Source organism: Micromonas pusilla, assembly GCF_000151265.4.
Source record: "Micromonas pusilla CCMP1545 genomic scaffold MICPUCscaffold_5, whole genome shotgun sequence".
NCBI classification, from domain to species: domain Eukaryota; kingdom Viridiplantae; phylum Chlorophyta; class Mamiellophyceae; order Mamiellales; family Mamiellaceae; genus Micromonas; species Micromonas pusilla.
The window spans coordinates 363,578-384,568 of record NW_003315886.1 but is presented as its reverse complement, the minus strand read 5'-3'; the positions used below and the strand labels follow the sequence as shown (position 1 = coordinate 384,568).

General features: G+C 69.4%; 11 protein-coding genes across 11 annotated transcripts; 6 read left to right on the top strand and 5 right to left on the bottom strand.

Annotated features, from left to right (window-relative positions):
• Positions 1-15: 15 nt before the first annotated feature.
• On the bottom strand, positions 16-1,230 carry MICPUCDRAFT_37463 (uncharacterized protein). Its single transcript, XM_003058366.1, has 2 exons — positions 1,041-1,230; positions 16-762 (listed from the first exon to the last, which is right to left on the bottom strand). Exons 1-2 carry the CDS (start codon positions 1,132-1,134, stop codon positions 131-133), a joined length of 726 nt encoding a protein of 241 aa, XP_003058412.1. The 5' UTR covers positions 1,135-1,230; the 3' UTR covers positions 16-130.
• A 316-nt stretch (positions 1,231-1,546) lies between these two features.
• MICPUCDRAFT_57893 (uncharacterized protein) lies at positions 1,547-2,143 on the bottom strand (the record flags this gene model as incomplete). The annotated part of the gene is made up of 1 exon (XM_003058365.1): positions 1,547-2,143. The coding sequence occupies one exon, from the start codon at positions 2,141-2,143 to the stop codon at positions 1,547-1,549; it is 597 nt and encodes a 198-aa protein (XP_003058411.1).
• Positions 2,144-3,005: 862 nt separating this feature from the next.
• Positions 3,006-4,649, top strand: MICPUCDRAFT_68015 (uncharacterized protein; the record flags this gene model as incomplete). Its single annotated transcript, XM_003058727.1, has 1 exon — positions 3,006-4,649. The coding sequence occupies one exon, from the start codon at positions 3,006-3,008 to the stop codon at positions 4,617-4,619; it is 1,614 nt and encodes a 537-aa protein (XP_003058773.1). The 3' UTR covers positions 4,620-4,649.
• Positions 4,622-5,739, bottom strand: MICPUCDRAFT_57891 (uncharacterized protein; the record flags this gene model as incomplete). Its single annotated transcript, XM_003058364.1, has 1 exon — positions 4,622-5,739. The coding sequence occupies one exon, from the start codon at positions 5,737-5,739 to the stop codon at positions 4,681-4,683; it is 1,059 nt and encodes a 352-aa protein (XP_003058410.1). The 3' UTR covers positions 4,622-4,680.
• Positions 5,740-6,154: 415 nt separating this feature from the next.
• On the top strand, positions 6,155-8,646 carry MICPUCDRAFT_39686 (uncharacterized protein; the record flags this gene model as incomplete). Its single annotated transcript, XM_003058726.1, has 3 exons — positions 6,155-7,348; positions 7,922-8,182; positions 8,302-8,646. The coding sequence occupies 3 exons, from the start codon at positions 6,155-6,157 to the stop codon at positions 8,644-8,646; spliced, it is 1,800 nt and encodes a 599-aa protein (XP_003058772.1).
• Positions 8,647-8,987: 341 nt separating this feature from the next.
• On the top strand, positions 8,988-10,856 carry MICPUCDRAFT_26764 (uncharacterized protein). The gene is made up of 2 exons (XM_003058725.1): positions 8,988-9,795; positions 9,983-10,856. The coding sequence occupies exons 1-2, from the start codon at positions 9,016-9,018 to the stop codon at positions 10,772-10,774; spliced, it is 1,572 nt and encodes a 523-aa protein (XP_003058771.1). The 5' UTR covers positions 8,988-9,015; the 3' UTR covers positions 10,775-10,856.
• Positions 10,857-10,947: 91 nt separating this feature from the next.
• On the bottom strand, positions 10,948-11,535 carry MICPUCDRAFT_57888 (uncharacterized protein; the record flags this gene model as incomplete). Its single annotated transcript, XM_003058363.1, has 1 exon — positions 10,948-11,535. One exon carries the CDS (start codon positions 11,533-11,535, stop codon positions 10,948-10,950), a length of 588 nt encoding a protein of 195 aa, XP_003058409.1.
• Positions 11,536-11,781: 246 nt separating this feature from the next.
• On the top strand, positions 11,782-13,237 carry MICPUCDRAFT_57887 (uncharacterized protein; the record flags this gene model as incomplete). The annotated part of the gene is made up of 2 exons (XM_003058724.1): positions 11,782-12,552; positions 12,689-13,237. The coding sequence occupies 2 exons, from the start codon at positions 11,782-11,784 to the stop codon at positions 13,235-13,237; spliced, it is 1,320 nt and encodes a 439-aa protein (XP_003058770.1).
• Positions 13,238-13,322: 85 nt separating this feature from the next.
• On the bottom strand, positions 13,323-16,745 carry MICPUCDRAFT_57886 (uncharacterized protein; the record flags this gene model as incomplete). Its single annotated transcript, XM_003058362.1, has 1 exon — positions 13,323-16,745. The coding sequence occupies one exon, from the start codon at positions 16,743-16,745 to the stop codon at positions 13,323-13,325; it is 3,423 nt and encodes a 1,140-aa protein (XP_003058408.1).
• Positions 16,746-16,881: 136 nt separating this feature from the next.
• On the top strand, positions 16,882-17,577 carry MICPUCDRAFT_57885 (uncharacterized protein; the record flags this gene model as incomplete). The annotated part of the gene is made up of 1 exon (XM_003058723.1): positions 16,882-17,577. The coding sequence occupies one exon, from the start codon at positions 16,882-16,884 to the stop codon at positions 17,575-17,577; it is 696 nt and encodes a 231-aa protein (XP_003058769.1).
• Positions 17,578-17,717: 140 nt separating this feature from the next.
• On the top strand, positions 17,718-18,959 carry MICPUCDRAFT_57884 (uncharacterized protein; the record flags this gene model as incomplete). Its single annotated transcript, XM_003058722.1, has 1 exon — positions 17,718-18,959. The coding sequence occupies one exon, from the start codon at positions 17,718-17,720 to the stop codon at positions 18,957-18,959; it is 1,242 nt and encodes a 413-aa protein (XP_003058768.1).
• Positions 18,960-20,991: the final 2,032 nt, after the last annotated feature.

Genomic DNA, 20,991 nt, shown 5'->3' with positions numbered 1-20,991 from the left:
TGGGTGGGGCGTAGTAGTGCGTAGGCTAAAAGGCTTGTCTTTTACAGATGTGAGAAAGACGCAAATACAGTTTTTGGTCGCGGCCCCCAAACTCGGTCCGCGCCCGGCGCGCTCGACGTTCACTCTTCTCTCACCCGATCACCATCTTATCGCTCTCCGTGAACTTATACTCCGGCACCTCGAGGTTGTACGGCGCCGGCCCCTTGCGAATCCGCCCGCTCGCGTCGTAGTGCGAGCCGTGGCACGGGCAAAACCAGCCGTTGTAATCGCCCGCGTTGGAGATAGGCACGCACCCCAAGTGCGTGCACACGCCGACGACGACGAGCCACTCCGGGTCCGCCGCGCGCTCGCCGTCCGTCTGCGGATCCCGCAGGCTCCCGACGTCCACCGCCACCTCCTTCTCGATCTCCCCCGGGGTTCGTCGGCGGATGAACACCGGCTTCCCGCGCCACTTCACGGTCACCGTCTGCCCCGACTCGATCTTAGACGTGTCCACCTCCAACGACGCGAGCGCGAGGACGTCCGCGGACGCGCTCATGGAGAGGAGGAACTTCAACACCGTCAGACGCAGCGCGGAGGCGTACACCATGCGGCCACCGGTGAGGACGAAGTACGTGAACGCGCGCTTGGACGGGTCTCCGGGTTTGTCGACGCTGTGGTTGCTCAGATCGTACTGAATGTCCGCGGTGGGGGTCTTCAGCGCGGCGGTGATCGCGCCGCTGTTCGCGGTGTTCGACGTCGTCGCGACGTCCGTGGCCATGCCTGAGGATCGCGAAGGTGGGGGGCGGGGGGTCAGCGCGCGTGCGATCGCGCGATCGCGGAGCGATCGATCCGCTCGAACGACCGATCGATCCCCCGTTTTCGTTACGCGCGGGACGGAAAAAAAGCCCTAGGTGCGCGCGCGGGCGCGCGCGACGACGCGCGACGCGACGTCGCGATGGACGCTCCGACGCCGCGAAGACGCGACGAAGAGCGTCCACGAGGCGCGCGCGTCGTCGAATCGCGCGTCGCCACGATGGAAGACGTCTCGGAGGGCGCACCTCTGAACGCCGCGGCAGCCGCGAGCTGGCGATGCGCGAGGCCGCGATCGGCGCCCGTCGGGGTCTCCCCGGAAGACGCGAAGCCCGTCGGCATCGTGCGCATATTAGCGACGCATCCGGCGCGCGCGGCGTTCGCGCGACCGGCGGCGACCGCCAAAGACGCGAGCGAGCGACGAAGCATGATCGCGCGCGCGTCAGTGGCGTCGTAGGACGGCGCGTCCCTTCGGAGTTTCCCGTTGCGGTCCGGTCGCGATTTTTCGCGCGCGAGCTCGCTGGCGAGCGCGCGAGCGCATCGCATCCGGCGACCGGAGCGCCGCTACACGTGTACAGCGCTTCCAGCAGACTTGTCCACTGTAGCGGGCGTCGCGGGGGGACTCGCGTTTACCCGTATTACACCGCTCGAACCTCCCGGGTTCGTTCCTATTCGTACACGCCCTCTCTCTCTCTCTCTCTCTCTCTCTCTCGCATCTCGTCCTCGCCCGCGTCGACTCGACTCGGACGCGGACTCATCCCAACGCGCCGCCGAGCTTGGCGACGATCGCGAACGCGGCGACGCCGACGCAGATGTTCAGGAACAAGTTCGCGGGCATCGGCTTGTTCGGCAGGCCGCCGAGGCCGACGGACTCGTTCAGCAGACGCGCTTTCATCTCGGGGGAGACGCCGCCGGGGGCGCGCGCGGGCGGCGGCGGAGAGGCCGGTTCCTGCGGGAGGCGCGACGGACGGAGGAAGAAAAACAGGACGGATGGTGAGGTGGCAACGCGAGAGATACAGCTGTGTCTACAGGCTGACGAGAGACGCGACGCGAGAGCGCGCGAGGCGCGCGCGACGCCGGACGCCGCGCGAGGGTTCGCTCTCGACCGCCGTCGCACCTCCGCGGCTTCCTTCTCGTCGCTCGAGCCGAGCACGGCGTCGAGCGCGCTCATCGTGCGCTCCTCCTCCGCGGCGCGCGCGCGCGCGAGGTCGCCGCGGATCGCCGCGAGCGCGCGAGCGGGGGCGCGCGCGGGCCCGAGGACGCGCGCGGGGGACGCGAGGCGCGCGCGCGAGGACGCGGACGCGCGGGCGCGGGCGACGACCGCGGGGCGGGACGTGGCGACGGCGAGCATCGTTGCGGCGGTGGTGAAGCGGCCGCGGTGCGGTGGGCGCGCGCGGGGTGAAGTGACGCTGGCTGCTGACGTGTCTCGCGCGGCACTGGCGGCAGTCCGGGAGTGGGGACAGATGAATAATGACGAGTCTCCGTCGCCAGTGAGGAACGCGCGCTCGGGTCGCGCCCTGATCGACGCGGCCGCGCCGGGCGGCGTGGACGCCGCGCGGTCGCGGAGAAGCGCGGACGTCGCCCGCGGCGGTCGCATGCGCGCGGACGACGACGACGACGACGACGACGACGACGACGCGAGGAAGCGAGCGAGGACGACCGCGGCTTCCGAAGCGATGAAGCATCATTCCTCCGCCGCCGCGAACGACGACGACGCGCCGTCGACGACGACGCGCCCCCACGGCGCGGCGACCGCGTCCGCTTCGGACGCCTCCCTCAGAAGACCTCGCGCGATCGCGCAGACGCTCGGCGCGGACGAGACGCACGGCATGCGCGATCTGTTCGAATCCTGGGGCCTCCCCCGCGCGTTCGTGGAAGGGATCCCTCCCGCGCTGTCGTGCCGACTCGTGCCGTACGCGACGACGACGGAGGAGCAGCGCGAGAGGGCGTTCGAGGGGACGCCGTTCCTCGCGCCGCCGACGCACGCGCGCGGAGTCTTCGACGCCGTGCGCGGCGACGACGGGAGCGGGGACGCGAACGGGGAAGGGAAAGGCGGCGGCGACGCGACGGCGACGGCGACGGCGACGGAGAAGGCGACGGCGACGGAGACGGAGACGTCCCCGACGACGACGAATCCGACGAATCATCAGACAGACGGCGTGGCGTGGGCGACGACGTCGGCGTGGAGCGCGTTTCCGCGTCCGAAGGTGGCGATGGTCGGCGGCTGGGGCGCGCCGGGGACGCACCTCCTGAGCGAGCGGAAGATGAAGATGGTCGATTCGTTCGCGGAGGTGGTGGACGGCGACGAGCCGCTGAACTTGCAGATGTTTCACAGGGACGACACGTCCGTGCCGGCGTTGGCGAGATCTCTGGCGTGGCCGCTGCCGGAGTTTTTCTCCGTCGAGCGCGAGGCGGGCGACGGCGACGAGAGCGGCGACGATTCGTCTGACGAAGACGAACCGTCGCCTTCGTCTTCGCGAGGACGGCACTCCGCGTCCGCGGACGGCACCCCGGTCGCCGCGCTCCCCGCGCAGGGCGCGCTGTACAAGACCGGAGGCGTCGGCGTCCCGTTGGACCAGGCGACGCGTCTCAGCGCCGCGAACGCGTTGACGTGGTGGCATCTCGACGACTGCGGCGAGTTCGTGTTCCAAGTCGCGCTTCCTCTGGACCTCGACGCGGAGGCGGAGAGATACGCCGAGAGAGGGAGAAGAAGAAGAAGAGGACGGTCGGCGAGCGGCGGCGCGGGGGAAGACGAAACGTCAACCGCCGAGCCGCCGCCGTCGCCGCCGCGCGTGTTGCTCGGCCCGACGGGCAAGCCCGTGGTGAAATTATTCGTCTTCGCGCGGAGGGAGGATTACGAGTGGATCTCCCAGGACGGCGTGATGAACCAGACGATGAAACAGAGCGCGCTTGATCTGTTCGACACCCCCGACGACTTCTTGCCGACGCCTCAGGAGCTGACGCCGCCGTTCAGCGACGCGCCGCTCGGCGGCGCGTACGCGCCGGGGTCGAGAACCGCCGCCGGCGCCGACGGCGACGCGGCGGCGACCGCGGCGAAGCTTCCCGTCTTCTGGGTCGCCCCTCTCGAAGCGGGAGGGTGCCCGCTGCTCTCCCCGCCCAACGTCATCCACCTCGTGATGACCCTGCGCGACTGCGTCATGGTCGAAGAGCGAAGACTGTCGCTGCTGTGCGTCGACGAGGTGCAGTACTTCCAACGCCGAGCCGCGCGTTGGTGCGAACCGCCTGTGGAATATCGGTTCCTCCGAGAAGACCTCGCGGACGCCGCGCGGTGCGCGCGGCACGCGGTCCGGCCGCTCCTTCGCGCGCTCAGATTGGGCGCGCGCGACGACGATGACACCGACGGCGTGCGGTGGGCGCGAGCGAGGAACGCGCTGGCGACGCTGAGCTCGGATCGGGAGAGATACGCGATGGACGAGCGGACGCGCGCGAAAGTGGCCGCGGCGCTCGCCGCCGCGGAGGCGTGGGCGGCGACCGGCGACGCCGCGGCGACGCGCGCGGCGAGGAGATCGAGGGAGGATCCGAGGGCGGCGGCGCACGGCGCGCTGCTCGCGGCGATGACGCGCGAGGGGGAGAAGAACGCGCACGATTTAAACGCGACGGCGATTCGCGGCGGCGGCGGCGGCGGCGGCGCGGGGCCGTTCTGCGCGGTCGCGCACGAGAGAGGTCGCCCGCGGTGGGGCCCGGCGCGGGCGACGCGGGAGCAGGCGGCGGCGGACAGGAAAGAGATGCGCCGCGCGGTGAAGGAGGGGACGCTCGCGGAGTTACTCTCGCGATGGCGCGGGGGGTTCCGACGACCGAGTCATTAGTCGTAAAAATACAGATAATAGAAATACAGCTCGCTCTCTTCTACGTCTCGCGTCCCCGCGTCTACCCCCTCGTCGTCGGCGACGTCGGCGCGCTCCTGGAGAAATACACCGCGTCCTCGTCGTCCTCATCCGCGTCCTCCGCGAAGATGTCCACCCCCGTCGCCGCGAGCACCCTCGCGCGGTTAAATTCCAGCGTCTCCGCGGCGCGATCGAGGAACGCGCCGATCGCGTCTCCGACAGCCTCCGCCTCTCCGATCATCCCCGCGTGGCACGCGCCCGGGAGGTGCACGAAGTCCGCCCTCGGGGCGGCGTGATGCATCGCGCGGACGCCGGACGCGGACGCGGTGACGTCCTTCCCGCCGGTGACGATCAGCGTCGGTATCTCGCGCCTGTCGACGAGCTCGAGGACGTCCATGGCGCTGTGCTCTTGTCCGCTGATGAGCATCCGCGTGTAACTCCCCGCGTGCAGGCGTTTCAAGTGCCGGTAAAACGGCTCGAAGTCCACGTACTTCACGCGCAGTATCCCAAACAGACGCGCCGCGAGATGCGACGCGTAGCTGAACGCGAACGCGAACGCGGTGAAGCAATCCCACGCGTACGCCGCCGGCGCGGGCGCGATTCGCATCGCCGCCGCCGCAACGTCCGCGACGGGCTTCCACCGCAGCGCGCCCGTCATCGCGTGCCGACACGACCCCAACACGAGCGCGAGCCCGCAGACGCGGTGCGAGTTCCCGCGGCACCACTCGAGCGCGACCTGGCAGCCGAGCGAGTACGCGACGAGCGCGACGCGACGCGTCGAGACGGCGCCGCCTGATCGCACGCGCGCGTCCGCGAGCACGCGCTCCAGGTCGCCCGCGAGCGCTCGGATCGAGACAGACGACACGTCCGTGGGGTCCGCGGAGCATCCGTGGCCGCGGTAGTCCCACGACAGCACCGCGTGCGTTCGCGTCATCGCGGGCTTCAGCCGTCGCCACTGCATTCCGTCGTTGGAGAGGCCGTTCACGAGGATAACGAGCGGGCGCGACGGCGACGCGCCGGCGCGCGGGAGCGCGAGCTCCCACGCGAGCCACGTCCCGTCGTCCGCGCGGCACCGCCCACCGAGCTCGGGTTCCGGGCCCATCGCGTCCTCGTCGAACGGCGTTCCGGGGCGCGCGGGCGACGACGACGCGCGGCCCGCGACGACGTTTCGCGGATTCCCCCGCCCCGCGGATGACGAAGAATTGGAAACTCGCGACGACGGCGATCGCGCGGCGACCGAGCGCCCCCCCGCGCCCGCGTCCTTCGCCGGCGACGCGGCGCCGCCCGCGTCGTGCGGGTCTTTTTTCCGCCGCGGGCGCCGCCGCCGCGCGGCCGCCGGGTCCTCGCGCGGCGCGTCCATGCCCGCGCGCCCTCGACGAATAGGAGTCTCTCGTTCGTTCCGCCAGACGACGCAAAACACGTTTCATCAGTTCGTTGCTGACACACGTGAGACGATCGATCGGACATTCGATCTTCCGCGTCACAGTCGCTTGGCGCCCTCCGCCGTCTGCGGCACGATGTTCGGGCGCGCGTCGACGACGGCCAAGAAGACGACGCGGTCGTCGCTGTCGTCCTCCGCGACGACGAAATCGCGCGTCTCGGACGCGTCTTCGAAACCGAAGACGAAGAAGCTCGTGAAGAAGAAGAAGAAGACGACGACGACGACGCCGGAGGAGGATCCCGAGCTCGACGCCGACGCGCTCTACGGCGACGCGCTCTACGGCGACGAGCCGCGCGGCTACGACGACGCCGGGAACCCGACGTATCACGACGACGACGACGACGCGGAGCGTCTCTACGCGGACCCGCACACCGCGGCGTTCGTCGCGAACCGTCGTCGCGGAGTTTTATCGTCGGCCGCGATCGGCCGATCGAGCGGCTCTCTCGCGACGGGCAGCCCGCCCGGCGCGGCGGCTGGGACGACGGACGACGCGACCGCGACGAGCGTCGCGCGGCTCACGCAGCACCTGAACGAGTCCCTCGACGCCGCGAACGAGCGCCTGCGCGCGTCGGACCTGCGCGCCGCGGACGGCGCGCGAGCGACGGAGGACGCGACCAGGGCGCGCGACGCGATCGCGGCGGAGCTCGACGAAGTCAAGCGCGTGAATCTCCAACTTCATCACCGTCTCGACGCGCTCGCCGCGGACGCGGAGTCCGCGCGAGACGCCGCGTCCGCCGCGCGCGCGGAGGCGGCGTCCGTCCGCGCGGAGAGCAGCGCGACGCTCGCGAACGCGGAGTCGCGGCGCGTCGCCGCGGAGAACGACGCGGCGCTCGCGCGCTCCGACGAGGCCAAGACGCGCGCGGCGTCGGACGCGACGCGCGCGAAACTCGACGCCGCGAAACTCGACGCCGCGGAGTGCAAGGCGGCCGCGATCGCGTCGAAAAAGGAGCTCGAGGCGGTCGTCGCCGCGGCGAGGGCGAGGGCGGAGCGCCATGCGGCGGACAAGGCGGAGACGGCGCGTCTGATGGAGGTGAACGAGACGCTGACGGCGGAGGTGAAGCGACGAGACGAGAGCCTCGACCGCGCCGCGCGGCTCGCGCGAGAGGAGGAGCGCGTCGCGGCGGAGAAGCACCGCGAGGCGATCGCGGAGGTGGAGAGGAAGGCGAGGGTGGCGTCGCAGGACGCCGCGAGCGCGCTGGAGACGTGCCGCGCGACCGCGGTGGAGGACTCGAAGGTGATGCACGAGAAGCTGCGAGACGCCAAGGTTGAGGTGCGTTCTATACACTGGTCCCCATACGACCGCGTCGGCGTGGTGAACGCCGTTCCTTAAGGACTTTTGCCGTCGTCTCTCTCCGTTCATCCCTCGCTTTCAATCCCCGCCTGCGACGCCTTTCAACGCCAACTGACGCCTTTGAACTCCACCCCGACATCGCTTTGTATGGAACGACCCTGAGTGCGCGGGGCTCGCGGAGAGACTCGCCGCGGCGGAGCGCGACGCGAGCCGCGCGTCCGCGGAGATCCACGGCATGCGCGACAAGCTGCGTGCGTTTGAGGCGGAGGCGCCGCCGCGGCGCGCGCTCGCGGACGCGCGCGCGGAGATCGCGGACTTGCGGGGGCGGCTGGACGCGGAGGCGCGTCCCGACTCCCGCCGGTCCCCATCTCGCGACCCCGTTCGCGCGGCGCGCGCCGTTCCTCGAGGACTATGACTTTGACTTTTCTTCCCGGCGGTCGTTTCCGTTTCGTTTCTCTCCGCCCAGGGTCCCTCGGTTTCAAACCAACCCCGCACTCGACGCCTCGCGACTCCATCTGACGCACCCACCCCTGAACTCCGAACTCCACCCAGGCGCGGTGTCGCGCGGACGCCGCCGAGCGGACGCGGCTGCTGGAGAGCGCGTTGCGTGACGCGAGGGACGCGCAGTCGCGCGACGCGGCCTCGATGAGAGAGCTCCAGGGCGAGATCGCGGCGTGGCGCGCGGCGAACAGCGCGAGGGAGGAGGAAGTCGCGACCGCGGCGGCGGCGGCGCGCGAGACGAACGAGCGCTGGCAGGACGAGCGCGTGCATCTCCTGGAGGCGAACCGCCGCGTCGTGACGCTCGAGGCTCAGGTGCGTTCACAGTAACAAACGTGTTTCACCCACCGTTCGGTTTCAACAATTGATCGCGTCCCATTTCAACGTACGTGTACTGACCGATGAACATTTTTGTATGGAACGACCGTCATCAGAACCGGACCTTGCGCGCGACGAACGCGCGGTTGATGGACCTGAACGGGCACGGCGGCGCGGGCGCTCTCGGCGGCGGCGGGTGGAGCGGGAGCGGCGCGACGATATTCGCGGGGCACGGCGACGGGTCGCCGAACCTCGGTCGACGCGAACCGCCGCGGCTGGGCGGCGGCGGCGGCGGCGGCGGCGGATCGATCGGATCGCCGGGCGCGGGTTTGTTCGCGTCGTCGCCGTCGCCGTCGCCGCGACGAGGCGTGGGGGGGATATTCGCGGACCTGGCGCCCAGCCCGGGGGATCACATCCGCGCCGCGGGCGCGCGCGCGTCGCCGCGGACGGGGTGGGAGTGAGAGAAGGTCGAGGGGGAGGGGGGGGGGGGTAGATAATACGACCAGAAAAGTTGGAAAGCAAGCGAGAAACCAAAACCACGCGGGTCAAAACTTCCGGATGGTTTAGTCCGAGGCCTAAAATCTCCCGGACGGTTTAGTCCGAGGGTCGATCGGGGGTGCTTGAAACCGGCAGATTTCCGCAAACTTCCGGATGGTTTAGTCCGAGGCCTCACCGTGAAACCGAGCGACCGATCGACCCGGTGAAGCTTCGGCGACGGCACGCCGATCGCTGATGTGATTCGCTCGCAGATATTCCAGCCACGAGCGCGCGTGTGAGGCCGCGCGCGCGTCATCGATCGTACGCGCGAGCACACGACCCTCACCGCAATCATGTCCGTCATGGCCACCGCGAGCTTCGCGGGGACCGCGATGCCCCTCGGGCGCCGCAACGCGCGCGCGACGCGCCGCGCGAACGCGTTCCGCGTCCGCGCCGCGCACGACGAGGAAGAGCCCGAGGAGAAGGCCGACGCTGGCTTCAAATTCGACCCGAGCTCGTACGGCGACAAGTTCGACCCGCGGACGTTCCGCCGCGACCTGAGCAAGTCGGATCAGTACAACCGCCGCTTCGCGAAGGACAAGGAGTCCGCGGAGAGGATGGCGAGGGAGGGGATCGGCTACTCCGTCGGTGCGTCCCGCCTGGATCGCGCGACGATCTCGCGATCGCTCTTATCTCTTCTTTCCCTCCGTCCCGTCCCGTCGCGATATCGCTCGCTCGCTCGCGCGATCGCGCCTCCTCGCCTCACGACCGCACCACACCGAACCGAACCCAACCCTAACTCGACAGACGGCCTCGTCGCGAAGATGCGCGAGAGCGGCAACTCCTACGTCGACGCGGAGACGGGCGTCACGCTCAAGCTCGCGGACGCCTACGGCTTCTGCTGGGGCGTCGAGCGCGCCGTCCAGATGGCGTACGAAGCGCGGAAGCAGTACCCGGACGCGAAGCTGTGGATCACGAACGAGATCATCCACAACCCGACGGTGAACAAGCGCCTCGGCGACATGGGCGTGAACTTCATCGAGGAGACGAAGGACGGGAAGGACTTCAGCGGCGTGGGGAACGGCGAGGTGGTCATCCTCCCCGCGTTCGGCGCCTCCGTGCACGAGATGAAGGTGCGTTCTATACACCGGTCCCCATACGACCGCGTTCGCGTGGTGAACGCCGATCCTTAAGGACTTTTCCCGGCGCATCTCTCCGCTCATCCCTCGCTTTCAATCCCGACACACCTCGGCGCCTTTCAACTCCACCTGACGCCTTTGAACTTCACCCCGACGTTTGCTCGTGTGGAACGACCCGAAGCTCCTCGCGGAGAAGGGCGCGTCCATCGTGGACACGACGTGCCCGTGGGTGTCCAAGGTGTGGAACGCCGTGGACGCGCACACGAGGAAGGAGTTCACGTCGATCATTCACGGGAAGTGGGCGCACGAGGAGACGGTGGCGACGGCGTCGTTCGCGGGGACGTACCTCGTGATCAAGGACATGAAGGAGGCGACGTACCTGTGCGATTACATCCTCAACGGCGGCGACAAGGAGGAGTTCATGGCGAAGTTCGTCAACGCGCACAGCGAAGGGTTCGACCCGGACGTCGACCTGGACGGCCTCGGGATCGCGAACCAGACGACGATGCTCAAGGGCGAGACGCAGGCGATCGGGAAGCTCCTGGAGCGGACGATGATGGAGAAACACGGCGTCGCGAACCTCGCCGATCACTACATGGTCATGGACACGATCTGCGACGCGACGCAGGAGCGACAGGACGCCATGTACCAGCTCGTGGAGGATAAGCCGGACATGATGCTCGTCGTCGGCGGGTACAACTCGTCGAACACGCAGCACTTGCAGGAGATCAGCGAGGACGCGAGCGTGCCGAGCTTCTGGGTCGACACCCCCGAGCGGCTCGACGAAGACAACGTCATCGCGCACAGGCTCGCGCACGGGGAGCTCGTGGAGACGAAAGACTGGCTCCCGGAAGGGGACGTGGTGATCGGCGTGACGTCCGGCGCGAGCACGCCGGACAAGGTTGTCGAGGACGTCGTGGACATGATCTTCAAGACGAAGCGAAATATGAAAACCGCGACGCCCGCGCGCTGAGCAGAGCGCTCGCGGGGACGACGACGCCGGTAACCGGCGCTAGTTCCGTTCTTGTCTATATCTGAATCGATCTGTAAGACTCGCTCGCGCGTCTCTCTCCCTCTCTCTCTCCGTGGACGACGTCGGCTAACACGCGCGATCGCCGTCGCCGTCGCTACCTAGTAGACTAGTAGCTAGTGATTCTCTTCCGCGTCGACGCCGTCCTCCGCCGGCGTCGGCGTCGGCGGCGGCGGTCGCGCGGGTATCACCCTGACCGCCGGCGCGCACCCCGTCTTCTCCGGCATCGTCCACGTCGTCTCCCCGCTCGAGGCGTCCCAGTAATACGTCCGCCCGCTCTTCGCGTCGACGATCGCCTTCCACGGCGGCGGCGGCGACGGCTTCGTCGTGCGCTCGCCCATCACGACTCGCGCGCGCGCGCCCTTCAGCGCCCCCGGCGTCCGCCACTGCGTCGACTGCGTCGCCTTCTCGAAGTAGTACGCGCGCCCGTCCGCGGCGACGCCGACGCCCCACCGCTCGTCCGCGGCGAGGAGCTTCGCGCGCGAAGCCTCGCGATCCACCTTGGGCGTCGCCTTCTTCGCCGCCTCCGCGATCGCGCGCGCGCGCTCCGCGAGCGCGGCGAAGTCGGGCAGCGCGTCCTCCGTCGCGCTCGTCGTCGCCGTCTCCGCGGCTCGCGGCGGCGGCGGCGGCTTGTCCGCGTCGTTCCACTCCGGGTTGTGGTGGTACTTCGCGCTCTCGGGCAGGTTCGCGCCGAGCATCCCCATGGCGACGGCGAGGGGACCGCGCGACGCGGAGTGTGCGAGAGCGTGCGAATTCGAATTCATTCGTCAACGGACGACGCGCCTCAACGTCTTCTCGCCACGCACATTTCTAGGGTTCCTTCCTCGCGTGGACGCGCGCGTCACACGTCGTCGCGCGCCTTCAGTCGACTCGGCGCCGACGCGCACGACGCGCACCGTCCGCGCGCGAGGCGAACGTCGATCGCCGCGATGCTTCGCCTCGTCACCGCGATGGCGGGGCGGATGCGCGCAGCGTCTCGAGTCGCCGCCCCCGTCGCGCGGGCCGCGATCGCGAGAGGAGGAGCGCATCCAGCGCGCGGAGAGCATCCGGCGCGGTGGACGTGGCCGCGGTTCGCGTCCTCGGACGAGACGGACAAGGGCGTGACCGCGCACCCGATGGCGGCGCGACCGACGGCGGACATCGATCCCCCGGCGGCGGAGGCGGCGGCGGGCCCGACGTTCCGCGATCCCGACGCGGCGCCCGCGAGCGGCGACGGCGGAGGCGAAGACGCCCAGCGCGGAGGATCCTCGCGCGCGGTCGCCGGCGCGAAGCGGGAGAAGGGCGACGACGACGGCGACGACGACGGCGAGGAGGGCGAGTTCGACGTCCAGGGCCCGGAGGGCAAGGACTACCGCCTGCTGCACATGGCGACGACGACGCCGGACGGCGAGACGGTCGCGATGACCGCGGTGGAGCCGTGGGAGGTGCTCTGCGCGAACACGGAGTACGTCCCGCCGGAGGGATGGCGCCTCGAGGACTTCTCCGAGAACGGGTTCACGATCGACGACCACCCGTTCGACGCGGATACGAAGCTGTCGGACTACTCCAAGACGGAGATGTACCTGCGGCACAAGAGCGACCCGGAGACGTGGACCGCGAAGCGGCTGGCGGCGCACTACAACGTGAGGCAGCAACGCGTGCTCGCGATCATCGCGCTGAAGGACATTCAGGCGCGTTCTATACACTGGTCCCCATACGACCGCGTTGGCGTGGTGAAGGCCGTTTCTTAAGGACTTTTCCCGGCGCATCTCTGCGCCCACCCCTCGCTCACAATCCCGACACACCTCGACGCCTTTCAACTCCGACTGACGCCCCTGAACTCCACCCCGACGTTCGCTCGTACGGAACGACCCTCAGCGGAAGTGGGAGCTCGAGGGCCGCGAGACGTGCGCGCAGATTGACGTCAACTACGCGTGGCACGACGGGATCGCGCACCACGGGAACGGCGAGAGGCACCAGTGGTGTCACTACCACAAGGCCAACTACCAGGTGGTGCCGACGCACTTCACGCCGGAGCGGGTGGTGGAGGCGCTGCCGCCGTACGTGAGCAAACAGGAGAAGGCGGATATCGAGGACCGGCACATGCTGCGGCGGTTTAAACGGGATCTGGACTACAACCTGATGAAGACCGGGCCTGGGTTGTTGAGAAGCGGGCGGTTCAAGCAGCGGCGGAAGAGACCCGAGGGCGGGTGGCCGCTGATGGTGATCCCGATGAACAAAGACAACTCGACGAAGCGGCGGAAGCAGGCGAAGAGGAGAGGCGACGTCGCGGGGTCGAAGATCGAGATGCGAGGGACGCCGTGGGTCGCGTACCCGGACGGCACCAAGCGCGAGATCAACGAGGACGAGAAGGTGATGTTCGAGCGGAGGAAGATATCGCCGTTTAGGAGGATCGGCGTGACGTGACAATGCGCGTCCTTCGCGTGCTATGAGACTCTAGTTTGTTCGCAACGTTTCTAAAATCATCGTCGTCGTCGTCGTCGTCGCGTCATCACTTCCTCCCCGCCGCCGTCACCGCGGACGGGAACTCCGTGTGAAGGAACTCGTGCAGCGTCCTCGCCTGGCGATTATCCCCCAACATCTTCGCCATGTCCGCCTGGGACATCTCCGCGAGGTCCGCGACGCACTCGATCGTGTCCAACACCCTCCGCAAGTTTTTGTCGGTGATTCCAGGCAGCTTCCTCAGAAAGTCGATCCCGGCTTGGTTATACGGCTCGTCCACGCCGGCGCCGTCCGCGGACAAATCCGGCGGGAGCCCAACCTTAGCGGCCACCTCCACCGTCGGCTCCGGCTCCGCGAGCTTGTAGTCCGCGAACATCTTCGCGGTCATGTGCATCGACCGCGACCACATGAGCCGCAGCTTCGGAAACGCGTAGATGAGCAACACGAGCTTGCTCTGCACGCTTCGAGGGTCGATCTCTCTCCCCAGATCTTGCACGCTGGATATCCCGAACGCTTTGTCGCCCTCGAACTCGATGAGTAGAATCGGGTACCTGTAGTGCTTGCACATCGCCTCCGCCTGATGGTACAGCCGGCCGTTGTTCAGCGAGCCGATGAGATCGGGAAGCGACTTTCGCTCCACGCACATGTTCGGCGATAAGACGTAATCGCCAACCTCCAACGTCGCGGGCATGACCTTGAACCCGGACTGATGCAGCACCGACGGCAGCGACGACATGAACTCGCGCATGTCCACGACGACGTGCAGACGCGTCGGGACCGTGAGCTGACCCCCGGCGCGGCGCGTGCTCTTCTCCGCCGCGTCCTTCGTCGGATCGAGCAGCGGCTGGAGTTGCGGCAACGGCAACACCGGCTCCGCGGCGGTCGCGTCTCCGGTGCCGCCGCCGATTCGGCCCTCTTGCTCCGCGGGCATCGACATGTGCTGCTTCGCGCGCACGAGCGAGTCAAAAGCGTTGGTCTCGTACCTGAGTTGGGACACGTATCGCTGCTCCTCGAGGCTGCCTTCGTGGACGAGAAAGTAAATTCGCAGCGGCGCGCCGGGGCGACGCGCCGTGAACGTCTCGATCTCGCGTACGAACGCCGCGTCCGGGTCGTAGAGGATCACGAACGACGGCTTCACGCGCGCGATGATGCCGCCGCGGCCAGTCAGCGCGTGGACGTAGATCCCTCGTTTCGCGAGTTTCGCCGCGCCGACTTTCGGGTCCGCGTACGGATCGTCGCCGTCGCCGCCGCCGCCGGCCGCGACCCGAGCCTCGTCCCTCCTCGGTTCCAAGTCCCCCGTCGCCTTCTTGTTCCCCGCCTTCGCGGCCGCTCTCGACGACGCCGCGCTGGACTTCGACTCGCGCGCGCGGATCGCCTTCGCCACGGCGGCGAACGCGTTGCGCTCCGCGGCGGTGCCGCCGCCGGCGAGCCCCTCCGCGGTGAGGTCGTTGAACGCACGTCCTCCTCCTCCTCCTCCTCCTCCTCCTCCTCCTCCTCCTCTGCCCTCGCCCCCGCCGCGCCCGCCGCCGCCGGGCGCGGGAAGCGGCGGTGGTTCCTCGCCCATCATCGCCGCGCGCATGCGGTCCATGCGACTCGGGCCTCGCCCCGCGGCGCTCGCGCCGCCTCGCCCGCCGCCGCCGCCGCCGCCGCCGCCGCGCGCGCGTCCCCGCCCTCTCCCGCCCCTCGCCCCGCGCGCGCGCCACCCGCCGCCGCCGCCGCCGCTCCCCACGCGCCCGTCTCTCGAGACGAGGTAGTCGTTCCATAAGCGCTCCATCAGCGCGTCCGCGCCGAGCAACAGCAGCGACGTGATCTGCGCCGTCGTCTGTTCGTCCTTCGCGACGATTAGCAGCGGGCCCTGCGCGTATTTTTCTCGCGCCGCCGCCGCGCGTTCCTTCTCGCGCTCGTCGTCGTCCTCGTCCTCGTCGTCGTCGTCGTCCTCGCCGGTGAGGTTCACGAGCGCGCCGTCGCTCGCGACCGCGCTGAGCTCGCGCTCCATCGCTACCTTGAACTTCGCCCTGTCCTCGTCGACTTCCACGACGATCTCCTCGATCAAACACCACTTCGGCATCGGCTCTAAGATCGGCCGGAGCTCCGTCGCGGTCGTCCCCGCCGCCGCCGCCGCGGTCGTCGTCCCGCCGGTCACGCCGGTGATGACGATTTCATCATCATCATCATCATCGTCGTCGTCGTCGTCGTCGTCGCCCGGCGCGGGGCGTTTCGCGCCGACGCCCGAGCCGGGTCCGAGCCCCGCGGGCGTCGCGTTCGCGTTCCTCCCTCCTCCTCCTCCGCCTCCGCCGCCGGGTTTTTGCAGCACGTACACGCGCCGCTTCGCTTGCTCGAACACGACGTGCGCGCCGTCGGTGAACAGCCACATGCTCTGGCTCCCCTCCGCGAGTCGCAGCGTCTCCAAGTACCGCAAGAACGTCACCGCGTCGTACCGTAAAAGGTACATCGCGAGGTTCCGAAGCGTCCGAAGGTCGTACACGATTTGCTTCAACTTTCTCGGGACGACGTGCCAGACCGGGTCCAACTGCCGGCTCAGCGTCCGGTCGAAGGACTTGAACATCCCCGCCTCGACGCTGAGCTCGCTGACGTCCACGTGCTTGCTCTTCTTGAGCTCGCACATGCACTGTTCCATGATCTCCACGATGGCGTCTTGTATCGAGCGAATCGGTTTCGTGAGCGGCTGATGCAGCTCCACGACCTCCGGCGCGTGGTCGTCCAGGTCGTGCTTCACGGCGAGGTGAAACCGCGGGTACAGGTTCAACGCGCGCACCATGAGCGCTTTCATCGCGCGCTCGAGCGCGTTGAACCCGCGCATTAGCTCCCCCGGGCGGTCGCTCAGCGCGCGCACGAACCCGACGCGGTTGCCGCCGCGGAAGAGGCGAATCACGAACGCCTCGCCGGAGAGATCCGTCACGCGATGCGCGTTCACCACGACGACGCCCGCGACGGCGCGCGGCGGGAGACGGTCCTCCGTCAGCAAGTCCACGGCCGCGATCCGCGTGGTGATGAACACCGTGGGCCCGCTCGCGTACATCTTCTTTCGGTTCGCGCCGGTGAAGTCCGCGTTGACGTCCGCGGGGAACGGCGTCTCGGGCGCGATGGCCGCGAGGTGGAGCCTCGTCGCGCGCTTCTGCGCGTCCGTCGCGCCGACGATGAGGACCGGGCCGGAGGCGCAGTTCGTCACCGACCGCGTCGCCGCGTCGTCGACGTCGTCGCGTTCGCCGTCGCCGAGGAGGCTCTGGAACGCCTCTCGCCCGTCCGCGAACGACCGCGCGAAGACGCGCGAGGCGTGACGCGCGCGAATCAGGCCCGCGAGCACCTCGGGCAGCCCGAGCCCCTCCGCGAGGACGGTCAGGCCGTCGCGCGCGACGAGCTCGTCCACGATGGCGCGCTGGAACTCGAGGAGGTCGCCCCATGGGGCCGGGGCGGTCGTTTCGGCGTCGGCGTCCTCCTCCGCCGACGACATCGCTCGCGCCGGGCGGCCCTCGCCTCGGCGCGAGCGAACAATGCCCGAGATCGCGCGCTCTGCTCGTCTCGCCAGCAGTCTCGTCGGAGCGAGCAGATAAAGCGTCTCGCCGCGGCCGTCGCCGTCCGCACTCGCGATGGCGACGACCGCTCGCGTTCGCGTTTCCACGGCCGCGCGCGCATCGCCCGCGAGCGCGGGCGCGCGCGCGTCGCGCCGCCGCGCGGTCGCGGCCGCGCGAGGGCGCGGCGGCCGAAGACTCGCGCGCGCGTCCACCGCGTCGTCATCCTCCGAGACGACGACGGACGCGACGTACGTCGAGTCGGAAGAGGAGGAGGCGGAGCGCGTCGCCGTCGGCGCGCTCGTCGGGTGGTGCGTCGAGCGCGGCGCGACCGGAAGCGGTCTCTCCGTGCTCCTGCCCGACGGCAGCGGTCGCGGGAGAGGCTTAGAAGCGAGCCGCGACATCGAGGTGCGCGTCCCGACGTCCATCCGTCCGTCCGTCCGTCGTCGATCTCGCTCTCGTCGCGCGAGAGGGTTTAGGGTTGTGGCGCGCGTCGCGACGCGGACGCGACGCGACGCGACCGCTCTCGCCGTCTCCTCCGCGTCGATTCGATCGCTCGTCGACGTCGGTCCCCGTCCGACCGTCCTCCCGCCGCGCCCGCGACGCCTCGCTCACCCGTCGTCCGTCGTTCGTCCGTCGCGTCGCGTCGCGTCGCAGGCGAGCGAGCCGGTGCTGTGCCTCCCGCTCGAGATGGGCATCTGCGACTATCAGGCGCGTTCTATATCACACTGGTCCCCATACGACCGCGTTCGCGTGGTGAACGCCGTTCCTTAAGGACTTTTCCCGTCGTCTCTCTACGCCCACCCCTCGCTTTCAATCCCCGCCCTCGGCGCCTTTCAACTCCGCTTCTGAAGCCTTTCAACTCCACCCCGACGTTCTACCAGGACGGGCACCCGCCGTCGGCGTGGGAGACGATGTCCAACGCGCCGTGGGGCGTGCGGCTCGCGTGCCGGCTCCTTCAAGAGCGCGCGAAGGGTGCCGACTCGGAGTGGGCACCCTACCTCGCGCTCGTCCCGGAGTCCGTCCCCGGGTCGCCGCTGCTGTACGCGGAGGAGGACGTGAAAGCGCTGCAGTACCCGCCCGCGGTGACGGAGGCGACGGAGATGCGCGACGCGGTGTCGTCGTGGCACGCGAGACTGTCGAACGAGTGCGCGGACGCGCTCGCGGGCGCGGACCTCGACGCGTTCAAGGCGGCGGTGAGCGTCGTGCACTCGCGGACGTACGGAATCGCGTCCGGCGATGGTAGCGGCGAGGGGTACTTCCGCGCGTTGCTTCCTCTCGCGGACCTTCTGAACCACGGCGGCGACGAGTACGACGACTCGTCGGTCGCCGCCGTCGACTCGACGATCGACGGAACGCCGACCGTCGCCGCCGTCGACTCGACGATCGACGGAACGCCGACCGTCGCCGCCGCCGTCCCTTCGAAGTGGCCGCCGTCGCGATGCGTGGACAACATCGCGTGGAGCGAGCTCGGGGACGACGGGTTCGTGTCGTTCAGCGCCACGCGGGACGTCGTCGCGGGAGAGGAGGCGCTCATGAGCTACGGCGAGCGCAGCAACGACCACTTCCTCATGTACTACGGCTTCGTCCCGCCGCGGAATCCGCACGACGACGTAATCGTCTTCGCGGACGTCGACCACGCGCTGTCGTGGCACATGGTCTACCACCCGGAACTGTGGGAGGGCGGCGGCGACGACGAGGCCGCGGTCCGCGAGCGGGCCGCGAGAGCCGCGGTGGCGTCCGTGGAGAAGTCGCTCGGCGACGGCGGCGACGGCGCGTTGGCGCGGTCCGAGCCGCGACTGAAGGTGTTGCCCGGCGGACGATGCGACGCGCGCTTAATATCTCTGTTCGCCGCCGCGTACGCGGGCACGGAGGGCGCGCAGGACGCGGGGTCCGGCGGGCAGCTCGCGCGGGTGGACGTCGACAGCGCGCACGCGGACGTCGCGCGGCGGTGCGAGGAGCTTCTGCGCGCGATGCCGACGACGATCGCGGAGGACGACGATTTGCTATCGGCGGCGGCGGAATCGGCGCCGGGGGGCGGGGACGGGGGCGGCGTCGCGGACGCGACGCGGTCCGCGATCGCGTACCGGCGGCACAAGAAGGTCGTGTTGGAGGACGCGATCGAGTGCCTCGGGGGGGGAGGGGGGGAGGCGTGAGCGTTCGCGCGAGCGGCCGCCCCGAGCGTTTATTTGATCAAGTCTTCAAAAGTCCATCACGACGAACAGAAGTCGAGATCCAGCAGTCAGGTTCTTCCAGGCTTCTTCGCTTCGAGCCCTAAATCGCGAGATCGAGCCTCGCGCTTCGCCAGTCGTCGGGACGCGTCGGGAGCCGCTCAGGACACCGCGCCCGAGCCCCGCGCCGGTCGCGCGATCGATCCGCTCCGCGCGCGCGTGTCGTCTGATCCTGAACCCCCCCCCCTTCCGCCACCCCGCGCGATGCCGAACCGAGGCAAAGACGCGGAGAAGGCGAAGGTCCCGCTCCAGGCGGTCGTCCTCGCGGACTCGTTCGCGCAGCGGTTCCGCCCCATCACGCTCGAGCGCCCGAAGGTCCTCCTGCCGCTCGTGAACGTCCCGATGATCGAGTACACCCTGGAGTTCCTCGCGAGCAACGGCGTGGAGGAGGTGTTCGTCTTCTGCTGCGCGCACGCGGCGCAGATCACCGCGTACTTGGAGCAGAGCGCGTGGAGCACGATCCCCGGGTTCGTCGTGCACGCGATCGTGTCCACCAACTGCGTCAGCGCGGGCGAAGCGATGCGGCTGATCGACCACCGGCACGTCATCCGCGGGGACTTCGTGCTCGTGTCCGGGGACACGGTCGCGAACATGGACCTGCGACGCGCGATCGAGGCGCACAGAGAGCGACGGAAGACGGAGAAGCTCGCGATCATGACGATGTGCGTCAAGGCATCCAACCGGCGGCAACGCGAAGAGCGCGCGGGCGAGAGCAACCTCGTCATCGCGCTGGACCCGACCGTGGGGCGCGTCCTGCACTACGACGATAATCCGTCGCCGGGGAAGGACACCGGGGAAGGACACCGCGGACGGAAGCTGCCGCCGGTGTCGCTGGACGCCAGCCTGTTCAGCGAGCATCCCAACGTCGAGGTGCGAACGGATCTTCGCGACTGTCACGTCGATGTGTGCGCGCCGGAGGTGCTCTATCTCTTCACGGACAACTTCGATTACCAGCAAATACGCCGCGACTTTGTGTGCGGGACGCTCAACGAGCGCGAGCTCGGAAACAACGTCTACGCGCACGAGCTCGGCCCGCGGGAGTACGCCGCTAGGGTGCACAACCTGCGGACCTACGACGCGGTGTCCAGAGACATCGTCGGACGATGGACGTACCCGCACGTTCCCGACGTGAACTCACTGCCGCGCGGCGCGAACACGACGTACTCGCACGCGTGGCCGCACTCGTACGCGGAGAGCGACGTTCGCGTCGACCCGAGCGCGGTGATCGGCCCGGGCGTCGTCCTCGGCGCAGGGTGCGTCGTCGGGAAGGACGCGCGCGTCTCGCGCTCGGTGCTCGGACGCGGCGTCGTCGTCGGCGCCGGCTGCGTCGTCGACGGGAGCTACCTCCAGGAGCGCGTGCGCCTGGGAGAGCGCGTGAAGACGACGAGCGCGCTGATATGCGAGGGCTCGGTCGTGCACGACGGCGCGGTCGTCGGCAAGGGCGCGGTGTTGTCGTACGACGTCGTGTTGGGTCCCGGCGCCGTCGCGGCGGATTACTCGAGAGTGTCGCTCGCGTCGCAGCCGCGCGACGACGACGACGACAGCGACGACGACTCGTTCCACGTCGGCAGCGCGGAGCCGTCTTCGTCCGCGCGGCGGATGAGCGGTGGCGCGGGCGCGGGCGGGTTCGGGTTCGGGTCACTCGGCGCGCAGAGCGGCGGCGCCGGCGCCGGCGCCGGCGTCGGGAGCGACTACGACAGCGAAGACGAGGCGGGACGCGCCATTCGCGAGGGCGGCGCGGGCGTCGTGCTCTCCGACGCGGAGAAAGCCGCGCTGGACCGCGCGAAAGCGGGGACTCTGAGCGCAGCCGACTCGCCGTGGCCGAGCGATGGCGTCGGCGCCGGCGGCGCCGGGTACCTGTGGCACTGCGCGTCGCGGTACGGCGCGGAGGACGAGTGGCGGTTCAGCGTCGCGCCCGCGCCCGCGGGGGTCGCCGCGAGAGCCTACGACGTCGACG